The following is a 16,644-nucleotide window of genomic DNA, read 5'->3' on the forward strand; positions in this document are numbered from 1 at the left end:
CAGACAGAGACATCATAATTATTATTACACATTTGAATGTGTCACATATTACTCAACCAATCATAATAATATGAATATGAATATTACTTAGAGCACTCTACACAACACCTTTACACATATGAACGTTGGTATGTCCCCTATACACAAACCCACAGTTGGTATGGCCCCTACTCTGGAGACAACAATCTGTCAATCAATCAAACAATATGAAGTCAAACTAATCTCATTCTCTGCAACATAATACTACCAATAGAGGGTTTGCGCGTGACATCATCATCAAAACCGGAAGTTATGCAGGAATGCCTACTGAGTGGCAAAAAACTACTTTCTGGCCTCGACAGCCCAGACATCCAAACAGAAAGTCCTCTCTGATTGCATTAAACAACATTAAACAATGTTAAACTCACTTTGCGTGTTGATTTGCCACTCGATGTGCCATTCACTTTAAGCATGCACATTTCCCTCTATTGAAACCCTGTTTGTTAATGTCAATGTCAGGGTGAACTGCCACAGCAACCACAGATTGATTTTTATGTTTTGATTAAGTGTTCCAAATTAATTTGTCATTTCCAAATGATCGGTAGATCCCTAGAGATGTCCGGGTCCGGGGACCCCCAGGGGTCCATGAGAGAGTTCCATGGGGTCCCCAGCTAAATAATAATTAGGAACCAAATGGAACCAAATGGACCCGTTGGGATTAACTCTGAGTTAATCTAACAGTGATTTTAGAATATAATTGGATCCCAGAGATAGAAGAGGAGTAAGTAAGTGTAAGTGTACCGTACCATACTGTACTGTACTGTACTGTACCGTACCGTACCGTACCGTACCGTACCGTACCGTACCGTACCGTACCGTACCGTACCGTACCGTACCTTCTGCGTGATGAGCTTGGCGACCACGTCTCTGGCGTGAACGTCGATGGTGCAGACGGTCATGATCTTCTGCCGGTCTCCAGGAGTCAGTTCTCCAAGGAGCATGTGGATGAGGGCGTTCAGCTGGGTGATCTACACGCACGCACAGACACACACACACACACACACACAGTACATGAATACAAGCTGTAGTCCCTCTGCCAACCTGGGGAGAGCACCAAACGCGTCCTTCAATGCATGAGTAGTGTGCACTCCTCGCCACTCGCCCTACACACTTGCCCTCGAGGCTGCGCCATATTAATTGTCGTCTGAAACCAAGCAGCCTTGAGTGGAAAGCCCTCTAGAGCGAGTCTGTGCCGATCTAGACTCCATTGCCTTGTGCAGCCCTGCTCTCTGTCCGCATGGAAACCAAGACCTACAAATGTAAGAACCGCCACAAATAATTGATAAATAAACTCCTCCTAAACAATCTTGCAGAATAGACAACGCTCTAACTGATGTTCACAAGGGCTCTTTATTTACCCCCACCGTGAAAAAACTATAAATGAAACCACACAAACAAAACAACTTTTAACACAATGATTTATAAACACCATGGATGTATATGACATGTCATTTTTGACAGTCTTTCCTTTTTCCATATTAATGAAATCCACATAACAGGTAACACAATTGTATGATGGTAACCATGGCAACGGATGGTGTCTGTTTCCTGTTTCTGCACAAGGAGGGCAAGTGTATTTCCAAACAGTTTTTTATACCCAGCACCCTAATCAAGGGAACTTGATTCAGCTGGAGGGGCACTTCCTGACGAGGGAACCTCCCGAGAGACCTTCAAGTCTTAAGGGACTGGTTTCAGAAAGGGCCTTTCACTGTCTCGACCTTCAGGGCTGTGTCGAAGTGTTACCTGTATTCTGTTGTAGTCTTTTACATGTTTCCTGTTGCAGTCCTTCAGGGTGGTATATCAAGGTGTTTCCTGTTTTATAATGTAGTCCTTTACCTGTTTCCTGTTGTAGTCCTTCAGGGCGGTCTCAAAGCCCTCCTCCACCCTCTCAAAGGCGATGCCCACGTCCGTGGCCCACCACACCTGGCTGCCCGTCAGACCAACCTGGGGGGGGGGGGGGGGGGGGGGGGGGGGGGATAGCAGTGTGTTCAGATTAGCCCATTTAGACCTGAGGACGCATCTGTGTCGCACTATTTGTTAAAATTACGTTTTCATGTGGACACGCCACCTCATAAACACATGACATAACAACCACACCAAGGGCTCTAATGAAGTACTGTCACCTCATAAACACATGAAAAACTGGAACAAAATACAAAAATCACGGCAAATCAGTTTAGCTGTTAAAATATAGGAAGGAGACCCCAGGGCAAACCAAGGATCAGATTATCAGGCTTATATCTCTAAACTTGTCTTGGAACGTCTCAGGATCCCCCAGGAGGAAGTCACTAATGTTGCTCTGGAGAGGGGAAGCTGTTGCCCCCGCGACCCGACTACGGATAAGCAGTTGAAGATGTATGGAAGGATGTGCATGGGGTCAGGGTCAGATTAGGATCAGGGTTCAGGGGTCACTGACCTGTGCAGGGTAGTCAAACAGCCACTGGTCGCGGGGCTTGTCTTCGTAGGCGGACACAGCCTCCTGGATCTCCCTGCGCATGGTGCAGCGCATGGTGTCCTCTAGGGCACTGAGCCAGCACTCTGCCTGGAGACACAAATAAACACATAACTATACTACTGAGGACACACACACACACGCTTTACTATACTACTGAGGACACGGTGCAGCGCATGGTGTCCTCTAGGGCACTGAGCCAGCACTCTGCCTGGAGACACAAATAAACACATTACTATACTACTGAGGACACACACACACGCTTTACTATACTACTGAGGACACGGTGCAGCGCATGGTGTCCTCTAGGGCACTGAGCCAGCACTCTGCCTGGAGACACAAATAAACACATAACTATACTACTGAGGACACACACACACACGCTTTACTATACTACTGAGGACACGGTGCAGCGCATGGTGTCCTCTAGGGCACTGAGCCAGCACTCTGCCTGGAGACACACACACACACACACTTTACTATACTACATAAACACACACATTACTATAGAGAGTCGCAGTCCCTCCCCCTTTCAGAACAACGAGTGGCCCAGGAAATGATTATCCATTCATTTTATCCATAGGCTTTTCCTAAAGTATTTAATTTAAAGACGGTTATGCCGCGGACAAAGCCAACTCGGATCGTGACAAATCATGACAATGAACACAATGTGTTGGCCCGATCAAATAATTTATAAGAAGAAAAACAACAAAAAAAGTGTTGTAACCTGCCGTTCTTTTCTACTTTCTAATTATTTGTTTGGCCCAAAGCATTGTGTTTATTGTCATGATTTGTCACGACAAGAGTTGGCTTTGTCCGCGGCGTAACCGTCTTTACATAAATACTTTCTGAAAAGTCTATGAGGAAAATGAACGGTGATTTCTTTTCCGGGTCTCTCGAGGGGGCGGGACTGCAACGCTCTATACTACTGAGGACATAAACACACACACACACACCCCCTACCTGTCCTGTGCAGACACACGGCTCAGAGAAGGACACGTACTCTCCCTCGCGGCTGAACATCCCGACGGCCACGGCCGGACCCTCCTCACCGGCGCCCCCCGTGGGCGGCTCCTTGAAGCGCAGGTCCGCTATGTTGTCGAACAGCTTCAGCAGGTGCCTGGTCACCTGCGGACAGCAAGAATAACACATGGTCAAAGAAAATAGAACAACGACTGACATAGAAACATAGGCTTTTTCAGAAAACTGTCGGGATGTAGAAGACATTTGTAGAATAATAATAATAATAATAAGCTTTATTTATATAGCACCTTTCATACAGGGTTACAGTTCAAAGTGCTTCACAGGCAGGATATACAGTACATCAAGTACGTGCTTTACAGTTAGGTTAAAACAAACAATACAAGACAAGACAGTGAATGTGCATGTGACATCAGACATTGAGATAAAACAGGCATGAGAAGGCCCAGCATTTAAGATATTTGTTAAGAGAAAAATATATATAGAATAATAATAAATACATGATGGGAGGCCTCAATAAACTGCTACGGCAGGGTGGAGGAGAAGGCTAATCTGAAGAGGTGTGTTTTTAGTTAATCTGGACTCAGGTCAGAATGGGTTAAATCAGGCGTACCTGTCTGGGCTGCGTCCCCTTGGACACGATCTCCAGGAGGTCCTGGGCCGACACGAAGTAGAAGCGAGGGAAGGTGAGCCTCTTGGTCTCCAGGTACTCGGCCAGAGCCTTCTCACACACACACAGCCTCTGCTGGAGAGCCTCCAGGTTCTCCAGGAACCCCGGGGCGTTGGTGACCTCCACCACGTTGCTGCTCTGGACCACATGCTGCATCAGGGTCTGGAAGAGAGAAGAACCACAGTATGATGGAACCTTCAACCTAAACCTTCTCACACACACACAGAGCCTCCAGGTTCTCCAGGAACCCCGGGGCGTTGGTGACCTCCACCACGTTGCTGCTCTGGACCACATGCTGCATCAGGGTCTGGAAGAGAGAAGAACCACAGAGAACCTAAACCTTCTCACACTCCACCTGCAGGTTCAGGGTCTGGAAGAGAGAAGGACCACAGAGAACCTAAACCTTCTCACACTCCACCTGCAGGTTCAGGGTCTGGAAGAGAGAAGGACCACAGAGAACCTAAACCTTCTCACACTCCACCTGCAGGTTCAGGGTCTGGAAGAGAGAAGAACCACAGAGAACCTTAGCTCTGGTCCATATAGCTCTAATGCGTTGCATTTAGAGCTATGTTACTCTCAACTTCAGCCGCTCGCATGAATGCCGGTGAAGAAAATCCCTTTCTTTCTCTCCCTTTATCTTCACTTGATACTATCAATAAATGCAGAAAAGGCATTTGGGCAAATGCAAACATAGATTTTCTGATTCCTTAGACAACACCCTTTCCAAAAATGTATAGTAATCCAACAGAATGTGGTGACTAACCACACCAGGTCATTTAGGACCGTCATGCATCTAAAGTTATTAACAGGTTAATGTTTCATAACTACCGCCATTGGATTCCTCTATGCTGAAAATGTAGGTGTAGCAGTTCAAATCAATGTTCTATCTAGATTATTTAGAGACTGAGATATTACAAAACGTAGGCTACATTATATGGTGGCCCATCTTGTAAATTGGCCGCCACAAAATCTGGGCAAAAGGAAACAGCGTCTTGGGCCAGCTGATTGATCTATAGGTGATGGATTTAAAGGTGATTGATTACCTTGAAGTCGTGGTGAAAGCCCTGGAAGCTCTCTGCGTCCTGGGCCAGCTGCTCCCTGATAGGTGATTGATTACCTTGAAGTCGTGGTGAATGCCCTGGAAGCTCTCAGCGTCCTGATTGATCTATAGGTGATTGATTACCTTGAAGTCGTGGTGAATGCCCTGGAAGCTCTCAGCGTCCTGATTGATCTATAGGTGATTGATTACCTTGAAGTCGTGGTGGATGCCCTGGAAGCTCTCCGCGTCCTGGGCCAGCTGCTCCCTGATGTCCAGGCTGTTGGTGAAGATGGCGTTGAGGTGAGCCCAGGTCCGCTGGACGGACATCCAGGAGGAAATGACCATGTCGGCCACCACCAGCTTCCTGCCCCAGCCGCTCACCTCCGCCTGGAAGTACTCCACGTACTTACTCATCAGGATGTTCTGCAGCGCCACCTGCAGGGCGACACACACACACAGTTCAATAGAGGGCGACGCTGGACTTGCGTACGCCCACATTGAGAAGACCTACTGTACTGTACTGTGCTGTACTGTACAGTACTGTACTGTACTGTACTGTACTGTACGCAGGCCCGGAATTGCCACAGTGGACTGCAGCCCAGGGGCAGGTTAGGGGGGGTGTTAATGCTTGCAATCCAATTCAAGCGAGATTTGTGTTTAGGTTAATGTATATTTCAATAAAGGAGAGATCACACCAATTTTGATATAACAATGTTTATTAGAAAGGAATCTTTTTGGGAGCATTGGAGCGGGGAAAAATAACAAAATGTTTATTTAAAAAGACGCTGACGGCGGTAGAGAAGGAGATGCAAAAGGCCCACTACTTCCCCTTCGGCTCCGGGGTTTTAGCAAGGTGGAGCTGGGGACGGAGGTGGGTCGGTCGCTGGCTGAAAGGAGAACGACAGCCAGGTTAGAGACGAGGCGTTTTAAAGAACGAGCCTTAATCGCTGGTTTGGCTGCTGCGATAAGTGCCCGCGCTTATTGGTTGTTGTGAATGAAGGAGCTTTGACAGCGTGGGAGCGGACATGACGTAGACTATTATGAAGCTGAAGGGCGAATGGAATGGTTAGGACAGGGGTAGGCAACCTGTGGCTCTGCCATGGCTCCCAGTTGTTACACCAGATAAAAATAAGAATCAAATGCAATGAAGGAAAATAGAATAGAAGAATGTATTCATGATAAGACATCTATGTTTGTTTTCACCACCAATGCTGCTGGCTTACTGGTACAGTATACTTGACATGCATTGAGAAATTAGCAAACAATACAATGTAATATTAAAAGACCAAAAATCACAAATAATTAAAGTTTGCTTTATTAAAGCAAACATATTTTGCGGCTCCAGATAGAATTGTAATACGTTTTTGGACCCAAAATGGCTCTTCTGATAATAAAGGTTGCCTACCCCTGGGTTAGGATCTTCCTTATTGAACCTACGCTAAAAGCTACATTTAGGGTGATTTTGCCGTGACGTTTTCGGGCTAAAACGAACGCCTGCCTCAACTCAGCAACAGGCAACTCCTGTCAACCAGGCAGTGACTGTATGTACAGCGACAGGAACACCTAAATATTACAATTCTATATAATCTTGTACTCGCTTACCTCGTTTTTTTTATGTTCAAAATGATTTGGGTTGAACATGAATGCTGGACTCAGTAATGCCTAATTGTCGGCCTACGTTGCGTCGTGCGACGGGGTTTTCACGCCGAAACCCGTCCGATATACAAACAATCGTGTCAATTGTTTGGGCCACACGCCGCCTGTCCCTCCATACAGTATTACGTTGGAAGCATGAACGGACCTGGTTGTCTTCCAGAGTCTCGATCAGGTTCTCGTCGGCTTTGAGCAGAGGAATGGAGGTGGACGGGTGAGTCTCGTAGGACAGAGTCATCACGCTCCACGTCTGGGTGATCTCTGAGAGAACCTACAACAGAACACAACGTCGTCAGTGTACAACATTACACAGCATACAACATAAACCATTCAGTAGTGGTAGTCAAATACATCATGCAGTACTAGTACTCAGGTAAATCATTCAGTAGTAGTAATAGGTAAATCATTCAGTAGTGGTACTCAGGTAAATCGGTACCTTCTCTATCCCCATCTCTTTCACAGTAGTAGTAATAGGTACATCTACTCAGGTAAATCGGTACCTTCTCTATCCCCATCTCTTTCACAGTAGTAGTAATGGGGTAAATCATTCAGTAGTGGTACTCAGGTAAATCGGTACCTTCTCTATCCCCATCTCCTTCACAGTAGTAGTAGTAATAGGTAAATCATTCAGTAGTAGTAATAGGTACCGGTAAATACCTTCTCTATCCCCATCTCCTTCACAGTAGCAATGGGGTAAATCGTTCAGTACTCAGGTAAATCGGTACCTTCTCTATCCCCATCTCCTTCACAGTAGTAGTAGTAATAGGTAAATCATTCAGTAGTAATAGGTAAATACCTTCTCTATCCCCATCTCCTTCACAGCCTTGTCCACGATGTTCTTCACCTCGTCCTCCACGCGGTGCAGCTGCAGTTCCAGCAGGTCCCCCAAGGTGGTGCTGTCGCCCATCACAAACCTCACCTGGAGGGAAACCAGACCAAGGTTTTTGAATTAAACAAAATTAAAAATACAGCTGCGCCCTCCGGTGACGGGCGAGTTGTGTTACAGCGACAGACAGACAGACAGACACACAGACGTTGGCCGCAAGCACACTGTCGCGCGTGTGCATATAAAATGTTACCCCAGTAGTGTTCATCAGCTGTCTCCAGTGTCTCTCCCTCACAGCAATATAATAATAATAATAAACTTTATTTGTATAGCACCTTTCATACATAAATGTAGCGCAAAGTGCTTCACAGGGCAAAAATAGAATACAATAAAACATAAGTAGTTAAAAATGATAAAACAATGGCAAAGAACAAAATTGAATATAAGAACATAAAATAAATAAAAACAAATAAAAACAAATAAAATAATAATAAAAACACCACATGCAGCAAATCAGTCAGGGCAGGGTGGGAACGTGCAAATTAAAACTCAATTAAAAGCAATGTTGTAGAAGTGGGTCTTGAGCTGAGCTTTAAAAATGTCTACAGAGGCTGCCTGACGAAGGTGCAGTGGGAGCTTGTTCCATACCGACGGCCCATAGAAGCAAAAAGCTGCTTCCCCGTATTTTTTAGTTGCCATTTTTTTTGGCAGCGCGAGCAGGCCAGCAGTGGAAGACCTTAGGGGGCGGTTTGGGACATATTTAGGCAGGCAGTCATGTAGGTAGGAAGGTGCGAGGCCATTGAGAGCTTTATAGACAAGTAAAATAATTTTAAAATCAATCCTAAAAACAACCGGAAGCCAGTGCAGTGATGCCAAAACTGGAGTAATATGTTCTCTCATCTTAGTTCTAGTTAAAACTCTGGCTGCTGCATTTTGGACGAGTTGTAATCTGTCAGTTGTTTTCTTAGGCAGTCCTGAATAAAGTGCATTGCAGTAGTCAAGCCGAGAGAAAACAAAGGCGTGGATTAGCGTTTTTGCATCGTCCAAGGACAAATAGGCTCTGATTCGTGCAATATTTCTAAGGTGAAAAAAGGCAATCTTGGTAACATGATTAATGTGAGAATTAAAATTAAAATTTTAACAGCAGGGTTATATTTATAAAGTATATAGATGTTATAATAGTAAGTATATAATATTTTACCCCAGTAGTGTTCATCAGCTGCCTCCAGTGCCTCTCCCTCACAGCAGGGTTATATTTATATGTTATAATAGTAAGTATATAATATGTTACCCCAGTAGTGTTCATCAGCTGTCTCCAGTGCCTCTCCCGGACGGCAGGGTTCTGCAGCTCATTGATGGCCCTCAGGGAGGTCAGAAGGTTCTTCACCGTGGCCTCCAGACCCAGGAAGACGTTCCACACGCGCACCTCCTTGTCCAGAGTCTTCATCTCCTGCAAGCCAGCGTTTGGGTTTTAGTCACATTTATTAAGTCATCTGAAATGTTTTACTGTTTACGGGTTAAGCCATTTTGGGGAGGGAACCCCTTTTGGTGTTAGCATCATGTTATGCTTTAGCTATTGAAAAATAGCAGACCTACAAGCTCGTAGCGCGCCACCGAGTGGCGCGCTACGAGCTTGTAGATCTGTTATTTTTGAAAAATCGAAGAACGACTGACACAGAAACATAGCTTTTTCAGAAAACTGTCAGGATGTAGAAGAACATTTTTTAGAATCTGATCTCAGGTCAGAATGGGTTAATTGATTGCGTATAGCTTAGTAGGGCCTAAATGGAAACAAGGAACGCAAGGACTTTATTTTTTGGTGCGTTTGACTGTTGGGAGTGTTTGACTGTACTCTGTTTATACATTTATGTTCAATAACCTGTTCAATCAATCCATCAATAGACTGAACATCACAACATTTTAACCCATTCTGACCTGAGATCAGATTCATACGAGGTTTCCACTGGACACACACTGGTCTGATTAACCCATTCTGACCTGAGATCAGATTCTAAAAATGTCAGTCGTTCTTCGAATTTTTCAAAAATAGCAGACCTACAAGCTCGTATCGCGCCACTCGGTGGCGCGATATGAGCTTGTAGATCTGCTATTTTTCAATAGGTAAAGCATAACATGATGCTAACACCAAAATGGGTTCCCGTTCAGAATGGGTTAATAGACTTCTCTACAGTTGATGGACAATATATCTTGGCGGTGGCGTGATGACGCCGCGAGGCCTGAATCTGGCTGAAAATATACAAGATCAATAGATTTCATTTGCAGATATATTTAGTCTCCGTTTTAGTCACCGTAGCTTAGTTTTAACTAATATATTTTTTATCCCACGATTTTGTAACCCATTTTTCGCCCCTGTGTCAATCATCTAATGTGATCCTGGGCTCTACACACCCTCCGCCAACCTAGTCCCCATATATGGGGGACAAGGGGAGACCAACCTAGTCCCCCATATATGGGGGACAAGGGGAGACCAACCTAGTCCCCATATATGGGGGACAGGGGGAGAGCAACCTAGTCCCCATATATGGGGGACAAGGGGAGACCAACCTAGTCCCCATATATGGGGGACAAGGGGAGAGCAACCTAGTCCCCATATATGGGGGACAAGGGGAGACTAACCTAGTCCCCATATATGGGGGACAAGGGGAGACCAACCTAGTCCCCATATATGGGGGACAAGGGGAGACTAACCTAGTCCCCATATATGGGGGACAGGGGGAGAGCAACCTAGTCCCCATATATGGGGGACAAGGGGAGACCAACCTAGTCCCCATATATGGGGGACAAGGGGAGACCAACCTAGTCCCCATATATGGGGGACAAGGGGAGACCAACCTAGTCCCCATATATGGGGGACAAGGGGAGAGCAACCTAGTCCCCATATATGGGGGACAAGGGGAGACTAACCTAGTCCCCATATATGGGGGACAAGGGGAGACCAACCTAGTCCCCATATATGGGGGACAAGGGGAGACTAACCTAGTCCCCATATATGGGGGACAAGGGGAGAGCAACGGACTTGAACTCATGCTTCCTTCATGCCTGAGTGTCCAAGTTGCTCCTTTACACCTGACAGGGGGGAGTTTCCCTGGTTGGACGTAGCGCGTGGAAGGAACACGTTATTCCAACCAGTTCCTTTCCCCTCCATCAGGCGCCCCGGCTGGCCAGGGGGAGGCAGTTTAGAGACCAGGATTACTGCATGTTTTTGTGAGGGTACCTACCCTAGGGGACACGGGGAGAACATGTGAGGGTATACCTATACCCTAGGGGACACAGGGAGAACATGTGAGGGTACCTACCCTAGGGGACACGGGGAGAACATGTGAGGGTACCTACCCTAGGGGACACGGGGAGAACATGTGAGGGTACCTACCCTAGGGGACACGGGGAGAACATGTGAGGGTATACCTATACCCTAGGGGACACGGGGAGAACATGTGAGGGTACCTACCCTAGGGGACATGGGGAGAACATGTGAGGGTACCTACCCTATAGGGGACACGGGGAGAACATGTGAGGGTACCTACCCTAGGGGACACAGGGAGAACATGTGAGGGTACCTACCCTATAGGGGACACGGGGAGAACATGTGAGGGTACCTACCCTATAGGGGACACGGGGAGAACATGTGAGGGTACCTACCCTATAGGGGACACGGGGAGAACATGCAAACTCCACACAGAAAGGCCCTTTCGCCAACCCCGCATTCGGGTACATAGCTTAGTTTTGATCGAAGGACTGATAATATACAGAGTGTGTTTTTAATGTTTTGTTTTGTTTATACTTTAGCGAATCGTCGGAGCTCCATGTCCATCTGCTCCACGTTGATCTGCTTCCACTGAGTCTTGGTCCATTCCTCGATACTGGTCTGGGAAATAAATATAATATTATATATACATATATACATAAATATAATATTCATTATGGTTCCTCGATACTGGTCTGGGAAATAAATATAATATTCATTATGGTTCCTCGATACTGGTCTGGGAAATAAATATAATATTCATTATGGTTCCTCGATACTGGTCTGGGAAATATAAATATAATATTCATTATGGTTCCTCGATACTGGTCTGGGAAATAAATATAATATTCATTATGGTTCATCTATACTGGTCTGGGAAATAAATATAATATTCATTATGGTTCATCTATACTGGTCTGGGAAATATAAATATAATATTAAATAAATATAATATTCATTATGGTTCATCTATACTGGTCTGGGAAATAAATATAATATTCATTATGGTTCATCTATACTGGTCTGGGAAATATAAATATAATATTAAATAAATATAATATTCATTATGGTTCCTCGATACTGGTCTGGGAAATATAAATATAATATTCATTATGGTTCCTCGATACTGGTCTGGGAAATAAATATAATATTCATTATGGTTCCTCGATACTGGTCTGGGAAATAAATATAATATTCATTATGGTTCCTCGATACTGGTCTGGGAAATAAATATAATATTCATTATGGTTCATCTATACTGGTCTGGGAAATAAATATAATATTCATTATGGTTCATCTATACTGGTCTGGGAAATATAATGAAATACTAAATAAATATAATATTCATTATGGTTCATCTATAATGGTCTGGGAAATAAATATAATATTCATTATGGTTCATCTATACTGGTCTGGGAAATATAATTAAATACTAAATAAATATAATATTCATTATGGTTCATCTATACTGGTCTGGGAAATATAATGAAATACTAAATAAATATAATATTCATTATGGTTCATCTATACTGGTCTGGGAAATATAATTAAATACTAAATAAATATGATATTCATTATGGTTCATCTATACTGGTCTGGGAAATATAATGAAATACTAAATAAATATGATATTCATTATGGTTCATCTATACTGGTCTGGGAAATATAATGAAATACTAAATAAATATAATATCCATTATGGTTCATCTATACTGGTCTGGGAAATATAATGAAATACTAAATAGATATAATATTCATTATGGTTCCTCGATACTGGTCTGGGAAATATAATGAAATACTAAATAAATATAATATCCATTATGGTTCATCTATACTGGTCTGGGAAATATAATGAAATACTAAATAGATATAATATTCATTATGGTTCCTCGATACTGGTCTGGGAAATATAATTAAATACTAAATAAATATAATATTCATTATCGTTCCTCGATACTGGTCTGGGAAATAAATATAAAAATAACAAATAAAAACAATATCATTCCTCGATACTGGTCTGGGAAATAAATATAAAAATAACAAATAAAAACAATATAATGAATTATCATTCCTCGATAATGGTCTGGGAAATAAATATAAAAATAACAAATAAAAACAATATAATTAATTATCATTACTAAAAAAAATAGACAGACAGACAACCCAGAAGGTCCCTCATCACACTAGGACTAGTGTGATAATGTACGTCATGGGTACAGTGTGATGTCATAGGTACAGTGTGATGTCATAGGTCCAGTGTGATGTCATAGGTCCAGTGTCATGATGGCATTACCTGTACAAAGAGCACATTGTCCCAGACAGCCTTGACCAGGATGATGTCAGAGGTCCAGTGTGATGTCATAGTGTGATGTCATTACCTGTACAAAGAGCACATTGTCCCAGACAGCCTTCACCAGGATGATGTCAGAGCGACACTGTCTCAGCTGCTTGTAGTCGGGGAAGCTAACCTCGAACAGATCCGCCGTTTCCTTAAGCCTCGACATCTCAGCTTCTACTGTAGCGACGGTCCTGTGGGACTGTTAGAACATCACGTTATAGTTATTATAAACATATTAATGCTTCTACTGTAGCGACGGTCCTGTGGGACTGTACGAACATTACGTTATAGTTATTATAAACATATTAATGTTTCTACTGTAGTGACCGTCCTGTGGGACTGTTAGAACATCACGTTATAGTTATTATAAACATATTAATGTTTATACTGTAGCGACCGTCCTGTGGGACTGTTAGAACATTACGTTATAGTTATTATAAACATATTAATGTTTATACTGTAGCGACGGTCCTGTGGGACTGTTAGAACATCACGTTATAGTTATTATAAACATATTAATGTTTCTACTGTAGCGACCGTCCTGTGGGACTGTTAGAACATTACGTTATAGTTATTATAAACATATTAATGTTTATATGATAGCCACGGTCCTGTGGGACTGTAAAGATAATTATTATAATTATTATTAATGTTTCTATGATGGCCACGGGACTGTGGGACTGTAAAGATAATTATTATAATTATTATTAATGTTTCTATGATGGCCACGGGACTGTGGGACTGGAAGAATATATTAAACATGTCATCAGGGACGTGCACACATAGACATCAAAGGGGGCTTCAGCCCCTGCCCTTTTACCCGTCTGTAAAACAACTGTCCTCTCCAGACCACGAATGCTGCATTTACTACATGGTGAAAGAAATACAAAATCCTCTCCTCTCCTCTCCTTCCATGCCATGCTGGAAGGAAGGCAGCATTCAGGAGAATCCCCATTAGGATAGATCAGATCCTCACCTTATCCAGCATCCTGTAAGGATCCTTCAGGTCGAAAATAAAGATGTCATCAGTACGAAACGTCTCCCTGAACTCATGTTGTTTCACCTGAAGAGAGAGAGACATTCACTTTACATTAACTAAGAGAGAGAGAGAGAGAGAGAGAGACATTCACTTTACATTAACTAAGAGAGAGAGAGAGAGAGAGAGAGAGAGAGAGGAGGGTTACATTTAGACACACACACACACACACACACACACACACACACACACACACACACCTCGAAGCGGACACACTTCCTGCGTATGACGGACACTTCGTTGGACTGCAGCGGAGCCACCTCGTGTTTGACGGTGAAGGCGATCTTCCTCAGGGTCTTGTACTTCTCCGGCAGCTCCTGCAGAGGGCAGCGTAACACAGCATCGCATTGATTGATTGATTGATTCATCAATTTGAATAGTTCATTATCCCATTCTGACCTGAGATCAGATTCTAAAAAATGTCTTCTATACATCCTGACAGTTTTGTCCAACAGCTTTGGACAAATGTGAAACCAGCAACAGAGTACATTCAAACAATAATTGTCCATCCATCTTCAACCGCTTATCCGTAGTCGGGTCGCGGGGGCAACAGCTCCACTAGAGTGCTCCAGACCTCCCTCTCCAGAGCAACATTCTAGTGACTTCCTCCTGGGGGATCCCGAGACGTTCCGAGGCCACCTAAGCTTTCACTAACCTCCAGCTGTGTGTGTGTGTGTGTGTGTGTGTGTGTGTGTGTGTGTGTGTAGACCAGGGGGGGGCAGTCAGACAGATATTTTGTGAAGCCACTGAGGAAATCAGGATTTCCTGAAAGTTCATAATAATGGCCTGTTGTGGCGCTGTCTGTCATTGGGCCCAGAAAAACCCATAGCCCCATAGAAGTCCATGTATTTGGGCCCAACTTCACCTAGACTGTATTACCTTAATAAACATGGTCATGAATACTTTCTTCTTCCAGTCACTAGTTTAAAGTCTCATTTCTAATGTCATAATATTCTTTTTGGAAAATTATGGTCCCATTTATTTAAAAAAATGACCATAAAGTCGCGTATGTTCTGAGGGGCGTGGCTACCGTTACAGTCTATGATCGGGAGTCCCCTCCCACTCGAGTCAAAATAAAAACCAACGGAGAAGAAGGGGGAAGTCCCGCCTCGTTGTCTGGGCCAGCCAGTTTTTACAGTCTATGGTGTAGACGCTCTCAGCGAGCTACTGTGTGTGTGTGTGTGTGCTTGCGTGCGTGCGTGCATGCGTGCGTGCGTGTGCGTGTGTGTGTGTGTGTGCGTGTGTGCGCGTGTGTGTGTGTGTGTGTGCGTGTGTGCGTGTGTGTGTGTGTGTGTGCGCGTGCGTGTGTGCCTGGCGACCCCACCTCCAGCTGAGCGTAGACGCTCTCAGGGAGCTGCTGGCCGTAGGTCTTCAGCAGCTCGGCGGTGTGTTTGAGCGGTCTGAAGTGCTGCTCCTCGCTGACCTGCCGGTCCCTGATGGACATCAGGTGACCCATGGTGTTCACCAGCCCGCCGTAGTCCCCGTCCACCACGGGCACCGACAGGCCCTCCATGGCGCCCTGGACGAACGCCGCCAGGTCCTTGACGCTGAGGAGGACAGGACACCATCGTTACGTTACTATAGAGCGTTGCCAGGTCCTTGACGCTGAGGAGGACAGGACACCGTCGTTACGTTACTATAGAGCGTTGCCAGGTCCTTGACGCTGAGGAGGACAGGACACCGTCGTTACGTTACTATAGAGCGTTGCCAGGTCCTTGACGCTGAGGACAGGACACCGTCGTTACGTTACTATAGAGCGTTGCCAGGTCCTTGACGCTGAGGAGGACAGGACACCGTCGTTACGTTACTATAGAGCGTTGCCAGGTCCTTGACGCTGAGGAGGACAGGACACCGTCGTTACGTTACTATAGAGCGTTGCCAGGTCCTTGACGCTGAGGAGGACAGGACACCGTCGTTACGTTACTATAGAGCGTTGCCAGGTCCTTGACGCTGAGGAGGACAGGACACCATCGTTACGTTACTATAGAGCGCCCAAGTCTGACGTCACTTTCAGTAGAGGGCGTCAGTCCCCAGGTTCATGTATTTGTTTAGTTGCATTGAAATCGCCATAGGAGGATTTATAGATTGCTTCATATAAGAACTGTGTTTGAAAAATAAACATGTCACCCCGGCCGCTTCACTCATATGGATATGAAGAATCAACTGACTGAGAGAAAACGCTAATGTTACTGCTGCTGAATTAGTTAGATTTTCGCTAGAAGCAGACTGTATCATATATGAGTGACTGACTGTCGTAAACGATACAGAGACACCTCCCTGACAATATAACGATACAGAGACACCTCCCTAACAATAACGCCGAGACAGCTTGTTTATTTTTGGAC

General features: G+C 44.5%; 1 protein-coding gene across 1 annotated transcript in view; it reads right to left on the reverse strand.

Moving 5' to 3' along the window:
• The window catches only part of LOC308326314 (dynein axonemal heavy chain 11-like), a gene marked incomplete at both ends in the record, with an annotated part of 226,908 nt that overhangs the window by 175,549 nt on the left and 34,715 nt on the right, over positions 1–16,644 (reverse strand). The window contains 14 exon segments of the mRNA XM_080779119.1: positions 876–1,007; positions 1,876–1,983; positions 2,456–2,581; positions 3,455–3,619; positions 4,086–4,304; positions 5,392–5,616; positions 6,983–7,105; positions 7,631–7,753; positions 8,952–9,110; positions 11,463–11,546; positions 13,304–13,462; positions 14,240–14,326; positions 14,500–14,616; positions 15,624–15,846. Of these exon segments, the coding sequence (XP_080635245.1) occupies positions 876–1,007; positions 1,876–1,983; positions 2,456–2,581; positions 3,455–3,619; positions 4,086–4,304; positions 5,392–5,616; positions 6,983–7,105; positions 7,631–7,753; positions 8,952–9,110; positions 11,463–11,546; positions 13,304–13,462; positions 14,240–14,326; positions 14,500–14,616; positions 15,624–15,846 (2,050 nt within the window).

Source organism: Protomyctophum bolini (assembly GCF_963924005.1).
Source record: "Protomyctophum bolini genome assembly, chromosome: 12".
Classification (NCBI taxonomy): domain Eukaryota; kingdom Metazoa; phylum Chordata; class Actinopteri; order Myctophiformes; family Myctophidae; genus Protomyctophum; species Protomyctophum bolini.